The sequence below is a fragment of the Folsomia candida genome, unplaced genomic scaffold (assembly GCF_002217175.1).
Source record: "Folsomia candida strain VU population unplaced genomic scaffold, ASM221717v1 Fcan01_Sc002, whole genome shotgun sequence".
Lineage (NCBI taxonomy): Eukaryota > Metazoa > Arthropoda > Collembola > Entomobryomorpha > Isotomidae > Folsomia > Folsomia candida.
Genome location: NW_019091194.1, coordinates 14260777 through 14277845, shown reverse-complemented (window position 1 = coordinate 14277845; position 17069 = coordinate 14260777). Strand labels below are relative to the sequence as shown.

General features: G+C 37.3%; 1 protein-coding gene across 2 annotated transcripts in view; it reads left to right on the top strand.

The window, feature by feature from the left end:
- Positions 1–8989: 8989 nt before the first annotated feature.
- Positions 8990–17069, top strand: part of LOC110843479 (homeobox protein OTX2) — a 34265-nt gene continuing 26185 nt past the window's right edge. The window contains exons 1-2 of one of the 2 annotated variants that reach the window (XM_035847620.1): positions 8990–9701; positions 16395–16730. In XM_035847620.1, coding sequence (XP_035703513.1) covers positions 16610–16730 — 121 coding nt within the window. In that variant the 5' untranslated portion in view covers positions 8990–9701; positions 16395–16609. The remainder of the gene's footprint in view (positions 9702–16394; positions 16731–17069) is intronic. The other variant, XM_022089446.2, reaches the window with a different exon arrangement.

The window sequence follows — 17069 nt, the reverse complement described above, 5'->3', positions numbered from 1 at the left end:
AATTGAATAGTCATTATTTCTCCAATAATTTCTTGGGCGGGGACCAGAACCCAATGAAAGGATCAATTCGTCAATGCTGTATTCAATTCCAACCAAGATGTCAATCAACGTTGCAACAACTCATTGCAAGCGTTGGAGGCAATACCAGGACTTGTTTGTCAAATAAGTATTTCCCTATTCCACCCCACCACATAATAATTCAATTAACAGTGCAGCTAAATACCATGCCCTACACAGTTGTGGGGCAAGTTCCTCCCTGAATAATAATATTTAATATACAATCGCAATAATGGAATTGCATTTTATTGTGTTTATTTCATTCTGACAAATTTTCTCCGCCTGTTCAATGACAAGAACTGAGCCAGATTGCTCTCCTCTTCTTGCGGTTAATATCCGTGGTATTTGTAATTGTAAGTAAGGTGTGACAAGGCCATGCCCTCCCGAAATCCGTGAATGAAATTGTCAACCGGACCACCACCAGTCTCACCAAAGACTTTCGTCAATCATCGCGACGTGACGATTCATTTGGCTTCTTGCAGATCTTTAACGGGAAAATCAACGACAGAATTGTGACAGAATCGTTCCGTCGCTCTTTTGTCGGAAAAGCTTCTATTCGCATCAAACAGTGTGGACATATTTTGGAAAGAGTGCCAAGTAAGCGCGCCCCTCGACCGCTTTCTCTATAAATGCAATGCAAATGTTGGGAAAATAATGTGGCAATTGCGTTCTTTGTCATTCTCAGATGGTTTGTTGAACGCCGCCGACTTTGGGTCAAGCTCAAAAGACTTTGTTTGTATTATTGTTCAAACTGAGCAATGCAGACCCACAGATTTACAGATCCAGTATATGCATATGTATGTATAGCCATATTTCCAGTTGTTGTTTCCAAATGCTGGTTAAAATGTGACAAAAACGGTGGAAAACATATTAATCTGGGTTCCACTGTAGTCAATGTCAATCAAACATTATACAAATAAAATTGGCCCTTCGGCTTCAAAAAAATCAGTCTAATAGATAGAAAGAGCAAAGTAATATCCACGAAAAAAGACCACCGTAACAGACTTGTTTAAATACAATCCACTCTGTCCATTTCTTCATGAAAATAAATATGTACATATGTACGCCCTTAAATATATTGAAGCACAAATGAATATAATATTCTCACACTTTCGGAATCAAATAACAAATCGTGATCCGGATACGAGAAATCTTGAAGAAAGATATATAATACATGTGTCGCAATATGTGAGAATATTTGTCATTTGGTACAATTGTCCAGTTGGTTGGACTGCATCCTTGTTTATTTTTTTGGTGCTTCCTCGTCTTCTCAAGAAAGATATTGAAAAGGAAATCATTGAGCATAAAGGAGAGTCGAGTCAACACAAAAATGCTCCAGTTGCAATAAATTTTGGTGGTCCTCTTATTTAATAACTTTTTACAAATTTTCACACGGATGTACAAGAAACATTAACGAGATCATCCTTTTTGTTCCCATTTACCCCGACTTACAACTTCCTGCATCACAACCTCTTTCAATTGGAAAATTCGTGAATTAAAGTTCATGTAAGAAATTCTCAATCGTGAGGATGCTCTTATGAGACTCTGAGTATGTGACACGTTTTACAGATCTCTGGGCTTTACTGGGCTCTTAGTACAGAAAAGCTTTTCTTATACCCTCGAGTTGTGTGTACATCAGTTGCATTGAAGGAGACAAATTGTCCTGAAGGAAGGGTAGACCCACAACAATCCAACTCCATTTTTACCTTTTTGGTCATATATTTATTTTCACTCATTGTTAGGAGGGAGCTACTGAAAAGAATGGTGGTCGACTTTTGTGGCCTGCAAGTGGTAATAAAATTGGTACATTTATTTTATTGCATGAAAGGGGATAAAACGGAAGAGTGGCCAAGAAAATGTTACGTACAACACACAATCAAAAGTTGGATGAAGAGAAATTCGAGTAATAATTTTATTTCACTGGCTCAATTCAAATAATTCGACTTGGATACAGCTCAACCCCAGAAAACGCAACAGTGGCTTCTTCTTTAAGACTTATTTTTTCATCCAGCACCTGCACCGTGGGATATCAATGACAAATTTTTCTTGTGAGATGTATGTATTATACATGCATTTATGGTATCAATATAACAAACTAATTCCCAAGATAAATATATATATATCAAATAAATTAACCGACATAATTATAATGACACACGTACATAAATCTAATGAATAGTAGTGACTCTTGCTAATATGTATTACATACATTTATATGTTTCAGTGTATGTACGAGTACGAGGAACTTAAATCTCACCACCTAACAAATATTGCCCTAATATTATATATTTTTTCTATTAATAGCAATTTTCTGTACCACGCAATCACATAGAGACGTAAATAGTGGGTTTATTAGTCGTATGCATGCACAATATCTCTTTAAAACACATTTGATTGATTAGTTTGATTCGGGCGTTTGACTCGCTGGCTTTATCGTGAGCCAGTCGGGAGCAATAACTTTGGAAATAATTGAGACGGAACCAAGTAACAATGTTTTCGCAGCTATACGTAGCTTTAGTTCATTGCGTGGTTGTGGTCACAACACGGATTTTTAATGAACGACCATCCATTCATTTGGCGTCGTTCGGCACAAGGCAGTGCACGTGCCGTTGATCCGCCTATCCAATCCCAACACTCACCAGCAGCAGCAGTAGCAGAAGATAAAATAATAAATTGGACCAGAAAAGTTACATGCACAGCTTCTTATCCGCAATAATTCAATGCAGCAACGCGCTTGTGTTCCCCTGATTGATCTTCTCCGGTATCAAGTTTCCCTCCCCTCCAACTAAATAAAATAATTACTCTATTTGCAAACAATTTCATCCCAATTCAAAGAACAAGTTAATAATATCTCTGATTCTAAACATGAAGCTGGTTGATTTGACCTTAAACGGACCTTTTTCTTTCTTTCTGCAACTCTATGCACAAAAGTACATTTACATATGTATTTGTAAATGAGAAAATCAACATTGTGCATTCATAATATAAATTTCATACTCAAATTCTAATTGCACTTTTTGCTTGGGGAAATGAAGATGTTCTTGGTGTTAACGCACGCTAGAATCGTTGCAAAACAAATGAGCTATAATCTATCTGTCGTTCTTTTATTATTATTTTAATCCCAACTAATGGATTGGTTACAATATTTTACGCTGTTAATTAAAATAAAATCTGTACACATTTATATTTTCAAGCTTTATGAGTCAGTTTCAAACAACCTGCATGGCCACATTGTCTCTGTCGTTGCTAATTTTCAATTTATTCAGCGTAGAATAAAGCCATCACCAGAGCAAAGAGTACACCTACATATCCATTAATTCGGGGAGAAGAAGGGGTAAGTTTACACAAGACAATGGCATATAAACAGCACATCTGCACAGGTGTGCTGTTTCAACAGATGTCCAGCAGTCCATTCCACATTGTATCAAAATATCAGCCCAATATCAATCCCCCCAATCTGTCGTTCGTTCGAGAATATTCAATATATGAATCCGTTCTTGTTTGTCGAGAATAATATCGAGTCGAATTGGATGAGGAGATGAAGTAATCGTTACGACAGAAGAACAGGAGGACATACATACACGAGCGAGGAACATGTTTTGATGCAGACACGACTGAATATGTAATAGTCATGTCGATACAAATGCCTGTCGATGCCTGATGCAGTGCCACCATAAGTTGATCTGTTCATTGCTGATGTGATTGAAGGAAAACAGGTCATGATAGCAACGGCAGATCTTCATTCGTGATAATTAGTATTCTCCATCAACTCATCCCCAATCTCTCTCTACAGATCTTCCTTGATTCACTGCATGCATAGTTCACATATTGGAGCATATCATCGGCTCGTTTCAATAGGATTTTCTTTTTATGCACTTCTGTACATGTACATATTCTGCTGCCTGTCTGTACAGATTCACAACAAACTTAGTTAGTTACTGGCAATAAGCTTAGTGGCAAAGGTCAAAGCAGCCTTCTTCATTAATGAGACAGCATTGCCAACAGATTTTAGAATTCAATTCAATCATTCCAGATGAATATTAATCTTATACCATCACCACACCCCCATTACATAACATCCAGTTGGCGATAAAACCCGGATACGTATGTATAATACTCTAGCAAAATTAATGTCTGGGGATTAGTTCGAGGGAGGGAGAGAGAGTATCAGAAAGATACGGCGGATGATAATGCCAACAGACGAATTTTAGAGAGCAATTAGTTTATCAGCATGTGTTGTTCTTGTTCGAAAGCTATCACAAAGTTTTTTCTGTCGATTTTTAATTTAATGAATCATATGTACCTGCGTAGTGTTTAAAATACTCGATACTTAATTACAATTTGTGTCCAAATATTCAAGAACAATGTCAATATCGGTACCTACAATGTATGCATAATACTCCCATTTATTATTTGCCTACCACTAAATTCATCTCAGTTCACTTCGATGCCCATTTCTACATATCTATTACAAATCAGGAGCTTACTTACTTGACTTATGCAATGTAAGTATGCACATACATAGGTTGGTAGTGAAGCGATGATTCTAAAGTATGTGTTGAACGGATTCAACGAGAAAATTAAAATTTGTCCGTTTTCCTCTCCGTTGATGTCTCAAGGGCTGTGAACATCGTGTAATGCTTTTGTACAATACGACCAGCGACGACCACTGAACTTTATTTCCAGACGGGTGACTCAAGAAGTGGGACATCATGAGGCGTTTGACTTTGAAAGAATTGTTTGATATTCGTCATCTTTTTGAATGAAATGTTTGCATGATTTGCTTAGTCAAATACATGCCCCGTTTGCCAAATGAAATACAGTAAAATGAATTGAAGGTTTCATAATTCAACGCCACGACCGCATATGCACGGGTTTATTTGTTTAGGATTACAACGAGTCACTTTAAGGCTCAATATATTAAAATCGGAAACAAGCTACAACAGCCTGCATATCCAGGAACTGTTCTGATGTTTACTTTGAGTGTGCTTTTGGCTTAAATACCCCAAAGGGCTCGTGCTGTCAAATTGTGATACGTATATATACAGTACACACGGTGTTGGCTGACCACATCACACTATTCTCATCCTTATGTAGTAATAAGTTTGCAGGTTTTCTTTAATCCGTGCGTACAGAGTGTGTGTCACTGTGTGAATGAATGTTTCTATGAATTTCGAAGACAATGTCTAAAATTGTCATTCGGTTGCACCACATTATCTGCACCAAGCTATTCTTAGTACCCTTCTGCAATCGTTCGAAAATGTGAATAAATTTATTTTCTATGACCGTGACGTAGGAATTACCATTTTGTCACGACCCGTTCATCCCACAGCATGGCTGCGAAGAAAGGGTGAAATTTTCGAAGGGAATTTTATTTGTAAAACTACAGTCCACAAAAGTAGCAACGTAATAAACTGTTAACTATGGAATACAAGGATCATTTGGTCACGGCAAGCCATTAATTTCCTTTCCTTGTTCATCTGTTCCCCCATTACGGTTGACTTTGGCCGTACCTCATTGTTCAAAGGGCTAGCACATAATAATAGGCTGCTATGTACTACAGATATTCTTGAGCAGAGAGTCCCTCCCAACTGATGAATAAACACATTGTATTTCAATTTTATTTTCACTCGATGCACCTGAATTAATATGGGAATCAGTGCCGTCATCAACCAATTTCAGCATTATACTGAATAATGCTACCAGTAGTAAATATGCATGATATGCGTAATATGGAGGGAGGGGCTCGTTTAATGGTCAATTTGTGCTGTTAGAACCATCACCAAACATATTCAAATTGTAAAGGAAAGAAATTTAAATGTCAGATGAAATTAATTCCCATCCTAGCACAATTCACGAACATAATAACCAATTGTGAAATGACATGGGCATCAGTTAAATCTTGACTTACGCCTGAATTAATTGCGCATTAATTAAGAGATTATCGTTGCATGCGTCACAAAAGGGAGATTCCTTGACACTCCTAGATACCTTACGTTTGGAAAAGAATACAAATGGATACGATTCATGTTCAGGATTCTTAACGTAATAAATATGTGAAAGGATGAGCCGGATGCGGCGCTTTGCAAGAGCATTTGAAGAAACGTGACAAATCTTACCGTCTGGATTCACATCTCTTGGCGCTTGCTCCTACTTTACTTACTCATCGTCATCAAATATTAAAATTATGTGTATGCACATACACCGTAACGAAGGTCGAAATGAATATGTAGTTAGTGTTCCCAAGATTTGTAAAAAACGAGCTACCGAGTTAAGTTAAATTAACATAACGCATTGGAAATGAAAACCATATTTTAAACAATGTACGCAATACGCATGTCTACATAAAAATATACTGAATGCGAAAATAAATTTTAAAAAAAAATATTATTGTGATCAAATAAACTTAAAAGTACTCCAAAGCAAAATCAAACGAATCATACATATTTATCTAACGAAATCAAATTTTCAGTAGTCGCATGTATCGTTATGTAAGTCTATTAAGTGACAACTACACAAGCTGAGCAACAATCCTAAAGGATTAGAAGAGATTTCGATCAAAGAGTGTTGGTAGTTGTAATAAATATTTGGAGCAAATTCGCATTTTTAGCAAGTAAATGACCTCTGATAAAGGAGCACAGTTAGCCGTTTATTTAGTGTACACTTTGATGGTGTTAGTGCGTGGAATGTCATGAAAAGGCTACATAAGTAGCTTGTAAGCTGCTGATTATTTAATTAAATACTTTAAGCTGATCATCCTATTGTCGCAAATAACTGTCCCTGTTGCACCACTATAAACTGACGGGTACTCCAATTTAGCAGAAGGCAAATCCTGTTTGCCGCATGTCCTTTTTCATACATTTACGCACCGAGAATGAGCGAGAAACAGTCGTCGTGCCAATTTGTTAAGTCCGTATTTGTGAGACTAGAATTCATATTCACATTTATTCAAGTTTTCATTTGGGTTTAAGAAACAATTTAAAAATCATAGCTATTTTTGTCAATTTACTTGTATTTAAATAAGTATCTAAACTATTTAAGCAAACCACAACGATATAGTCTTATCACTTATAGAGTAAAAATATGTCAAATACTTCTTGTTTGCATTAAGACTTAAAAATTAACTCAGAATAAATTGTATAATTAGAATGCATGCATTTTAGTCTTTACATATATGCATGTACATACATATATGTCCGTATGAATTTGTGGTAACTGGTAACTGAATTTGTGGTAACTGCACACTGGTCAACGTTATATACATATGTACACAAAACAGGAATGTGCGCAGTAAACAAAGTCATGTATGTATCTGATGAGTAATAGTAACAAAGCTAAAGTCAAAGGAGGCAATGATAACCTATATAATTCTTATAAATGTAATAATCTTGTTGGTAAGTTGGTTTAGTTTGGTTGGTAAGTTGTTGGTATCAAAGGTCGGATGTAGCATGAGTGAGTGAGTAAATAAAATCATCAAACAATATCAAAGAGTTGACAATGAGATGAAATAGGATAAAATGGGGCTTATCTGTTAGAGAAAGAGAAAGAAGAAAGAATAAGCGATTTCACTGACTTAGGCCAACTTAAGACGGTATTATGATTGTCAATTATTTAAGTTAAGAACTTCTTATGCCATTCTTCATCCAGAAGGCTTCCATTTCAAGAGCTGGTTGTCGACGTCGACGCCAAGTGAGTGTAAGCCCAGTCAATAATAATATTGTTTGGCTACGGAATTATCACGTGGATTTGGAATACATACATATATCCGTGCACCACTGGTGCTTCTGCAAGAAACGGGGTAAAGCATGCAGCCCAAATAAGTACTAAATAGGAGAAAAGACTACTTAATACCATATTATTGATAAAAGAAAACATTTTGTAGCAGTGCTAGTCAGTTGGCTTACATTTGCACCACCACAGAGGCAAAGTTGCACTATTATATATGTACATATGCATGTACATATAACGCAGTCGTGGTTGTAAGCAACTTAACGAGAGCATTAACATTAAGTAGGATTTGTTCGCATGCATGCAAAGTTGATACCTCTTCCTCCTTTCATGTCGTCCTTGTCGTAGTCGCATTTTCATGGTTAGTTCCGTTTACTCAGGATTAGTCATTGTGAGAGCATTATCCAAACTGCGAGATTCATTTTATTAGCTTACGACCCACGGATAAGCCCCGCTTTTCAAAGGTGTTGATTACTCCATTTTTGACATCAAGTGCACAAAAGTGGATTACTGGATGTAGAACACAAGTTAAGTATTTCAAAATATTCATGCTCATAATCATGCTAATTACTAAATTACTTGCATAAATGCATACATTTTAGAAGGTAAAATTAACTTTCTTCATTAATTGAACCAAGGTTTTAGGGTTTTCAAATGTTTTAAAAGAATCGGTTTCATTATCGATCTCTTTATCAGTACGTATGTACATATCCATAAATTCATATTTACCCATTTATTATTTTCGCACATACATATTTAGAAAAGTACATTTTGCAGCATTAAATACATCAACAAATAATCCACTCTCAATGTTTGATACATTTTTCCTTTCAAGTTTTTCATCTCACGCAATGCGATCCTTTTTTCACAAGCAAGCTAAAGAGTCAACTTGATTTAAACGCCAAGCTCCTAGGTCGCTCTCAACAAGATCTCTCCACGAAGTAAGCACATGAGAACTGGTATTCAATCAGAGAAGTGGTAAAAAAGGCGTCCGCGCAAAGGTGAGTTGCTGCACGTTCCTCGTCGAGGTTGGTGGTGGCGATGGAAGGGGGAGGACGTCGCCATGGGGCTGATCTCGCGACGCCAGACCCAATGGCATCATGCGTAGAGGGCGAGGGAGGACGCTAGCTGGGACACTGGGCGGACTTTCTCCACGATCACAGACTCCTCTGGCCCGAGTGGAAAAGCTATTATTATTATGTCCACCAACAACGCTTCTACATTACATTGCATTATGTTGTGTCACGCCACATGAAATAAATGGGGATGGGGTCGCTGTTGCTGGAGCGTTGTTGCGTAGCGTTGGATTGCGCTGTTGCTACAGATATGCCTTTTATCGAGTGATATCATCTCGTTCGTGGGTGCAGGGTTTGGTTTCAATCGTGGACACTGGATTGGCCAAAAGGGGAAAGGTTTGGTTATCACGATGTTGGTTGATGGTGGTGGTGGTGTGGCTATCCCACCACGTCGTCGTCCGTCGCCGTCGTCGTCGTCGCTGTCGTTCCTATGTTGGGAGGTAGTGAGGAGAAAGAGTGGCTGCAAAGGAAGGAAGAAGTCAGCGTTTCTGATTCTGGCTGAATATGTTTGAAAAGTTTAAGGGGAGGATTGGCGGATCAATCCTTGGTCTCTCTTATTTAATACGGGGCTTGAGAGATCTAAGCCTCTCTGTAACAGGCTTAAGACTTGTTTTATCTCTCCTTGCATTCACGAGTAGATTTTTGTCAGCTTAGGTGAGTTTATTGTGTTTTATCTCACTGATTTAAAAAAAAGTTGGTTAAGGCGATTAAGCATAACTGAACTAAACCTTACGGAGGACGACGGGTGAGAAGAAGAGCAAATCGGGTAATTGTGCTGGAAGTGTGCGAGAAAGAATAATCAAGAAAATCCAACAACTTGAACCGGTGGAATTAAGCAAAGTAAGTCAAATTAGTTTTCATTCAGCTATTTCTCCTCCGTTCTCTTCAAGTTTGACCTTTACTGCTGGAGACCATGCAGTTTTTTAGTTCCGAGTCTTTCATCCATTCAGCAAAGTAAATGAATGGAGAACGAAAGAAAAAAAATCTCAATTGACTCTTGGCTGGTTCTCATGAATTCTGAGACAATCCGTGTAAAGTAAAGGGTGTCAGTTTACCAGCCATAAACGAATTCGAATCAAATATAATCATGCAAGTATAATGTCAAGTATTAAAATATTATGCATTCCAGTTTATATCGTCGCTAATGCACTTATAAAGGTCTGGAATACAGGTTGCATATTGAAAAATTTCATTATCAATGGTTTAATTTTTGCATACCATTATTTAATACACAAATTTTGGAAAACAGGTATTGTATACGATTTTAAATTGAATAATATGTTTTTTTCTCTCAATAATTTTCAGTTTAAGATAAACAATACCAATTAAATTTATAAGTAGGCTGTATGTATATGCATGAAACTGAGAATGAAAATTTATGTGAGCTTTTTCCAAGCAAAGTTAAATTATTAAGCTACACGTAATTTAAGAAATGAAATCGATCTGATACATTTTTTCACGCCACGTCATTCTCGCCTTTGTCATTTTCATTCGATCAAGTGGGCAATTGAAGAAGCAGGCAGCCAGCATGGGACAAAAGTGCCTCCCAACAAACAAACAAAATAATTTACATCCCTTCAATTCTTTGTTAATTTTGGGTATTCAATTTCCATGCAAGAAAAGAATAAGAAGTCATTCACACACTCAGTGAACCGAACATTGTCCAGCCCATGCTAAGTAATTTGATGTCATGGGGCTGGTTTACGCAGTCAGTGGTTAAATGGCTATCATTCAATCATTGATCTCATTGCTGATTATTATGATTATGATGAAGGGATCAATGGTGGGCTGGTGGGGCACAGAAAAGGCGAGCACCTTTTACTTTTACTAAATTTTGTGTTGAATTGTCATGCTGATTGGTGGTGAACAATAGGGACAAATTGAAAGTCAAGAGGTTGCATGCGCGTCCCAAAGGGTGTATTTCACATGGATACACGTATGACTAGAACTTGCTCCTCCACTCCATTTGTAGCTGTATGCGTCAATCTTAACAATCAGAAATCTCATTGTGTTTCCATCGATTGTTGTGAATGAGGTGAAAGATCTTGGTTTACATCTGACTGCTTTTTAAGTGTTTTGAAATCTCTGCGTAAACAATTCATCTAAACTCTCATCTCAAATATGGAATATCATCCACCACGACCACCACTAGGTAACGGCAACCACTTCTGACCAAGCACATGTATCCTCTCTCGATATCCATTCAGCCAATTGTCGATTGTCATTTCAATATGATTGCATTACTCTGATAGTAATCACCCCTTCTGCATCTCATCGTCGTCGTATTTATGATGCGTGTTTTCAACTTGATAATTGGCCATTACCGATCATCTTCATGCGAGCTGACAACCCTCACTAACTTGTTTATGAAGAGTGCACCCCTTCTTCACTTTTCTGCTATACGTACATGCATGCACCATAATACAACGTAACATGCCTCGGGGTATGTACTCATTCTATTTGTCGAAGGAGTATTTTGAAATTTACTAATTTAATGCTCCACAACATCTACGACGTATTCTGCCAACTAAACAATTTATTTGCCATATCTGCTCGCGGTAATTGGTTTATTTGACTTTCTCATCTTTGATTTTGGATCACGGTTGTATAATAAGTCGCGTATGGGCGAGAGCTTTCTAGTAAAGTGCGTCTATGAAAAATAAATGCTACATGGATACATATAAGAATCTTTTGCTGAGTCATTACTTCATTATGTCATTCAATTATTTCCACATGGTGAATACACATATGTCCAATCACACAACAATAATAATTCAGAACAAACTTTTAAAAGTAATAAATAATGTGTCTGTGACTGAACTTGAACAGTAGTGTCACGGCAAAGATAAAATTAAGCATAAAACACATGTCCAATTGAATAAACCATGAATAAATGCTCATTCATGTCTCGAATTTCTCTACAATAATTCCAAGTAGTTGACGTCTTGTTCAACCCTACAATTGCATAAAACTTCACAATGTGATCATATAAAGTGTCATAGACACCTGAGGTACGCAGTTATAAAAAAAAATCTATGTGGGAAGAATATGATGTCTTGGCCAGTTTCATGTCGAAGTCAGAGCATACAGAAGAAGAAAAAAAATACATGGATGCATTTGTACGTACGATTTGTTCAGCCACTTGCTTGACGTATCGTGTTTGTTCCCCTTTGTTCCTTCCTTTCTATCCATGACAGTCACCATAAAGCAGTCACTTGTCTCAAAAACAAGAATGTACCACATTCCTATGAGGAAGGATTGGTAAAAGTTTTCTAATAGTGCCCAAGTTGGAATTTCTCATACAAAGAAATTCACTTTGGTGAATCCTTCACAAAGAAAAGTGGAAGGGCAGACAGATAGACGACGACAAAAGATAAGAAAAGAATCAACCACTTGGAATCAATAATCATGGTGAACATCAACTAACTAACTAGAGAAAACCATTTCCAGAGATGTGATATTTATACTTACATGCATACGCGAAGCTGCTGTTTTCAACCACAATAGACAATTCAGGTGAGGTTACTTGTTAGTTGCATTGCTATTATTATTTGTTGCTACAAATGCACCCTTTTGCCTACCTTCAACCAGACCACTTAATTTCGAAGAGGAGTTGATGGGTTGGAAGAACAAGGTGAAGAAAAAAGGTTGAATTTTTAGGACAAAAGTTTCAAAAAGTTTCATATTTCTGCTTGCGGTGGAGATGGAGTGTGATATAGCTCCACTTGGTGCTGAAAACAACACCCTTTATCGAGACCTTTATGAATATTCAAAATTCTCATCCAATCCAGTGAACTCGTGTTGGTGGGTGCACTGACAAGCTCGCAGACCAAGGAACGTAATGAGATTCATATATGTACAACATATCTGGTCTTGCACACCTAAAATGCAGTTGATATATTATGCTTGCACATATTTAAGGATTTTTCCTTCTTTCGACTCAGATCATCTAAACATCTGTCACAATTGATCGGCAACTTACACGTTGTGGCCTTTGGACCATTCCAATTCTCTCACTCTTGCCTCAATACCCAATTTCTCTATCTGCGTTTGAAACTGTGACCTGTCTTGTCCCCTCGAGACTGTGTCGAGATTGTGATGATGCCGGGTGATGCAAAGAAATGAGAGGCAAACGGACGAGTGGTTGTCTATCACCAGAAAAACAAACTTACAAGAGAATGAGGAAAACTGTTGGAAACTTGGGGAATTTTAATCCCATGTTTTTCACCATTCACCAATTCACCAATTACATTATGCACCCAGAAGAATATGAGCGAGAACACATAAATGGGATCATGCAAACTCAAAATCTCAACTGAAACTCAAACCCTGTCGCATTGTTCAATCGCTTGCCTAAGTAAATAAAGTTCATTTTGCTCAAATACTACTAAGTGGATGCGGTAATGTCACAAATTGCAACAAGGACAAATTCCGTTTGTTCAAAATTCCGTATTGCACCGGCGAAGAGAATAATGAGGATTTATAAATTTTCAAGTTCAAGCTCTAAACGGATGAGTTTCTGAGCCTGTCATGTATGGATTGGATACCTGAAGAGAAAACTCTTGAATGTTGGGAGTAAACAACAATTACTTGAGATTGCTATAATCCTTTTATTTTGCATAATGTCTAATGGTAATCCTATTTAGAATTTCCATATTTATCAAAATTTTACAAAAAACATTCCTGTGTTCAATGCCTTTTCGTAATGGGGTTAAATTTGTATTGTTAGGAATGAACTTTGTAAAATTATTTCTTTTGCGCTTTTTTTTAAAACTTTTTAAATATTTTCTATCCAGTGGAAATTATACTTTTGTTGGGCCTAGCCTAACTCAAAACCTGTTGGTAATATCCGATTCAATAACCATTTCCTGCTGAACAATATTGGTTTAGGACTCTGGAACGTGATTTTTCTAAATTTTTACCCTGAAGATGGTGATGATGGCGATGATGGTGTACGTATTTAATACAATCTCCGGCAATAAAACTTATTGTCGTGATGTTCATATCAGTAACTGCTATTAAGGTAGTGTGAAATGAGTAATATGTATAAAATCTTTGTTATCAGTGTCATCATTATATACGTAAACGATGTCTAGAGGGCGACTTGAAATTGTTAGTAAAACATTCCACCAACTAAACTTGAAATTTGACACCCTTATCACAATAAATAGTTGAATTGAGTTAAGTGGGCTCTTTGCCATTTCTTCCGAGTTTGGAGTGTTTTTATGAAAATTGACCAAAAAAGACCGTGTGTTACAGAGTGAAATATGATCAGCCACCACAGGAAGGAAATAATGAAACCAGGAGGCGTGTTTCGTTGAGGTGGTGTGGCACTTGAAACTGTAATACTGCCATTGTGGTGGGTGTGAACTTTATCTTTTGTTGGTTGTACATTATTATTTGTCAGTAAATGATCACTTTTGAGTGCTTGACAAATACATGCAACCTTCCTTCCTCGTTCTCTCTTGTTCTTGTTCTCCATGATGGTGTGGTCTCTCTCCATTCTGTGTAAACCTGTTGTAACATCTTTTCATTTTGTTTCATTATTTCATGACGTGGTTTGGTTGCGGAAAACGAAACTTGAGCAGGCCAGAGTTCTTGAAGAGCTCTTCAAGAGACGTTACGAAATGGGTATCTAAATGCTAAATAGATCATAAATGGATATCATAACCCATGGTTAAAATTATGAAAAGGCTGAAAGAGTCGTTTCCCCTGAATTGAAACACACCCTGTGGAAATAAAAAGGTGTATCGAGCCAATATATGTGAGGATCCGAAAAAAAATGAATCAAACTGGTCTAATGAATAGGCTCGCATAACAAAGAGGAAAGGTCCTCTGCTGAATTCAATAATACTCTTATGCATGATGCTTCTGCTGATGTGTTTTGTAATTTGGATACATTTTTCTGAAATGTGCCCGCATTCTACTTTGCTGGCTTGGAATGGATACAGTTCATTTTTAATGTACACTAACCGTTTGAACTTTGATGGCAACGATGCTTTGAGAAATTTTGAATGGATTGAGAAGGTTATATGTAGCTATATGGTATATATTATTGCGTGTTCGGGTGGTTTTGTGGGATTATTTCTGTCAGAGCAAAAATTCAGTTTCTGAAAGCAGACTCGTACGGCCTTATGCAGGATGCATGCAGTTGTGTGCGTCAGTTACATAAGATGAGTGAATGGAACTTTTGTTCAGCACAACCGTTTTATTTTATTGCTTCTTTGTACTTGATTTCACACTTTGGAAAATTCGTAGCTACGATTGAGCATGTTTGCATTCTGCATATTTATATCCATAATCACTATTATCATCTTTTGGCACAATTTTTTACAAAAATGGGAAATATTTTTTATAACTGCTCGTTTCTGCGAACGTTTACATATATAATAAGTGTGTATATGCATAAATATTTGAATGAATAACAGACATGATCACGAATGGAGATACAACCGAAAGTGCTGTAATCAAATTTTGTCAAACGCCAAAGGTGCTCACAAACAGAAATGGTGGCTGTAGTCATTTTAAGGAACCGTAATTTAATTTCACAGTCCTGACACATCTCATAATGATTCTCGAAACTATTATCCATCCATTGTACACATAAATTATGATGACTTTAGCTAGCAGACAAATTGCACAAGAATGACACAAACGAATGGCTGAATGGTCCACCCGAGAAGAATGGAAGATCTCATGATTTATAATTTTATTTTGACTGTCATTCAGGCCACTCACGCTGAACCAACTTTCTTAGGAATCTCTCTCTCTCTCTGCGTTTCAGTTGGTTTACATCACCAGCTTGGAATTTCTTGTTTTTGGCTCCGAGAATGATGACAATTCTATGAAAATTTGTGGTAGCCAGCAAACAATTAAAATTATCATTGCCGTCACTCTGCTTGACCATGTACACGATAGTCATGGGTTTGCCTTGGCTTCGTCAACAAGGATTTGCTGTTGAGTTATCAAGTAATTTTATTTTCATTTTCCTTGCAATTTCTTTCCGGCCAGTGGACATTGAAAAGATACACATAATTTTTTGAATGACACCTTTGTAAGGCTTCCATCCATCCATCCACGCATTTCACTTTGTGGCGTGTGTTTTGTAAAATCAACTGTCATGAGAGGCTGGTGACAAATTCTATTCGGACGGACTATACTTCATAGTACAACATACGTACGTACACCTTCGGGTTTTCCTTTGTTAAGTGAGGGTGTTATTCATGAAGAGCACTTTTACTGTACATGCTTGTCCTCAACGTTTGAATTTGAAAGGCCCAGCATGGTTTTCGAACATGACATTTCAACAGATCTGATCAAAAAAGTTTTTGAAAAGGAGGATTAACAAGATGACCAATATATATCCACCAACTATGAAATTGTCTCTTTTGAAATTTCTTTCTGTTCTCTCTCTCTCTCTCTGCAATAATATTGTGCAGAGAACCTGTGACGTGATTTGATCGTGACAATATATTACTTAAATCAGTCGTATTCACCACACAGCTGAAAAATTTTCTTGTTTCTTTAAAATAGGTGCTGTGCTGCTACTGATGGGACTAACATTTCGAGTACTCCTGGCCGACCTTAACTAAAGAAGCGATTGTTTCCTTTAAAGGAGAGAGCTTCAAAGACAATTTGCACTCTCCTTCCGATCCGAAAGAAACGTTGTCAAAATAGCGAACATCCTGGCTTTCTCGTCTTTCGGGAGTGGGGGTGGTGGGCATGGGGGGCCTGGAGTTCCCCCCTCAATGTCCTACCTCAAGTCCTCCCCCTACACGATGAACGGGCTGGGCCTGACACCCATGGACATGCACCCGTCGATGGGCTACCCGCCAGGTGAGATACCAACATACCACTGCTACGACCTAGGTAAATCATCCTCAGATTCATCCGTACTTTTTATATAAATACGTACCTAACTATCTAAATTTATCCTGCTGCTCCAAAAAATCCTTCGCAGCTTAACTTTTCATTTTGCTCCGAATTTCTCAAACTTGGTGAGAAATAAAATAAATACCTTTCTCTGAGCCAAACGATATTTTACTGAACAAATGGGGTTCTCCTATCTCCCACACACACACATTTATTTATATAGATATTTGTGATAAGCCAGGAAAAATAGTTATAAATACAGTCAAGAGATTTAAAATGTTGAGAATGTTGGTGACGTCTTGAAACCAGAAACGGCTCGATACGACAAGCACCATC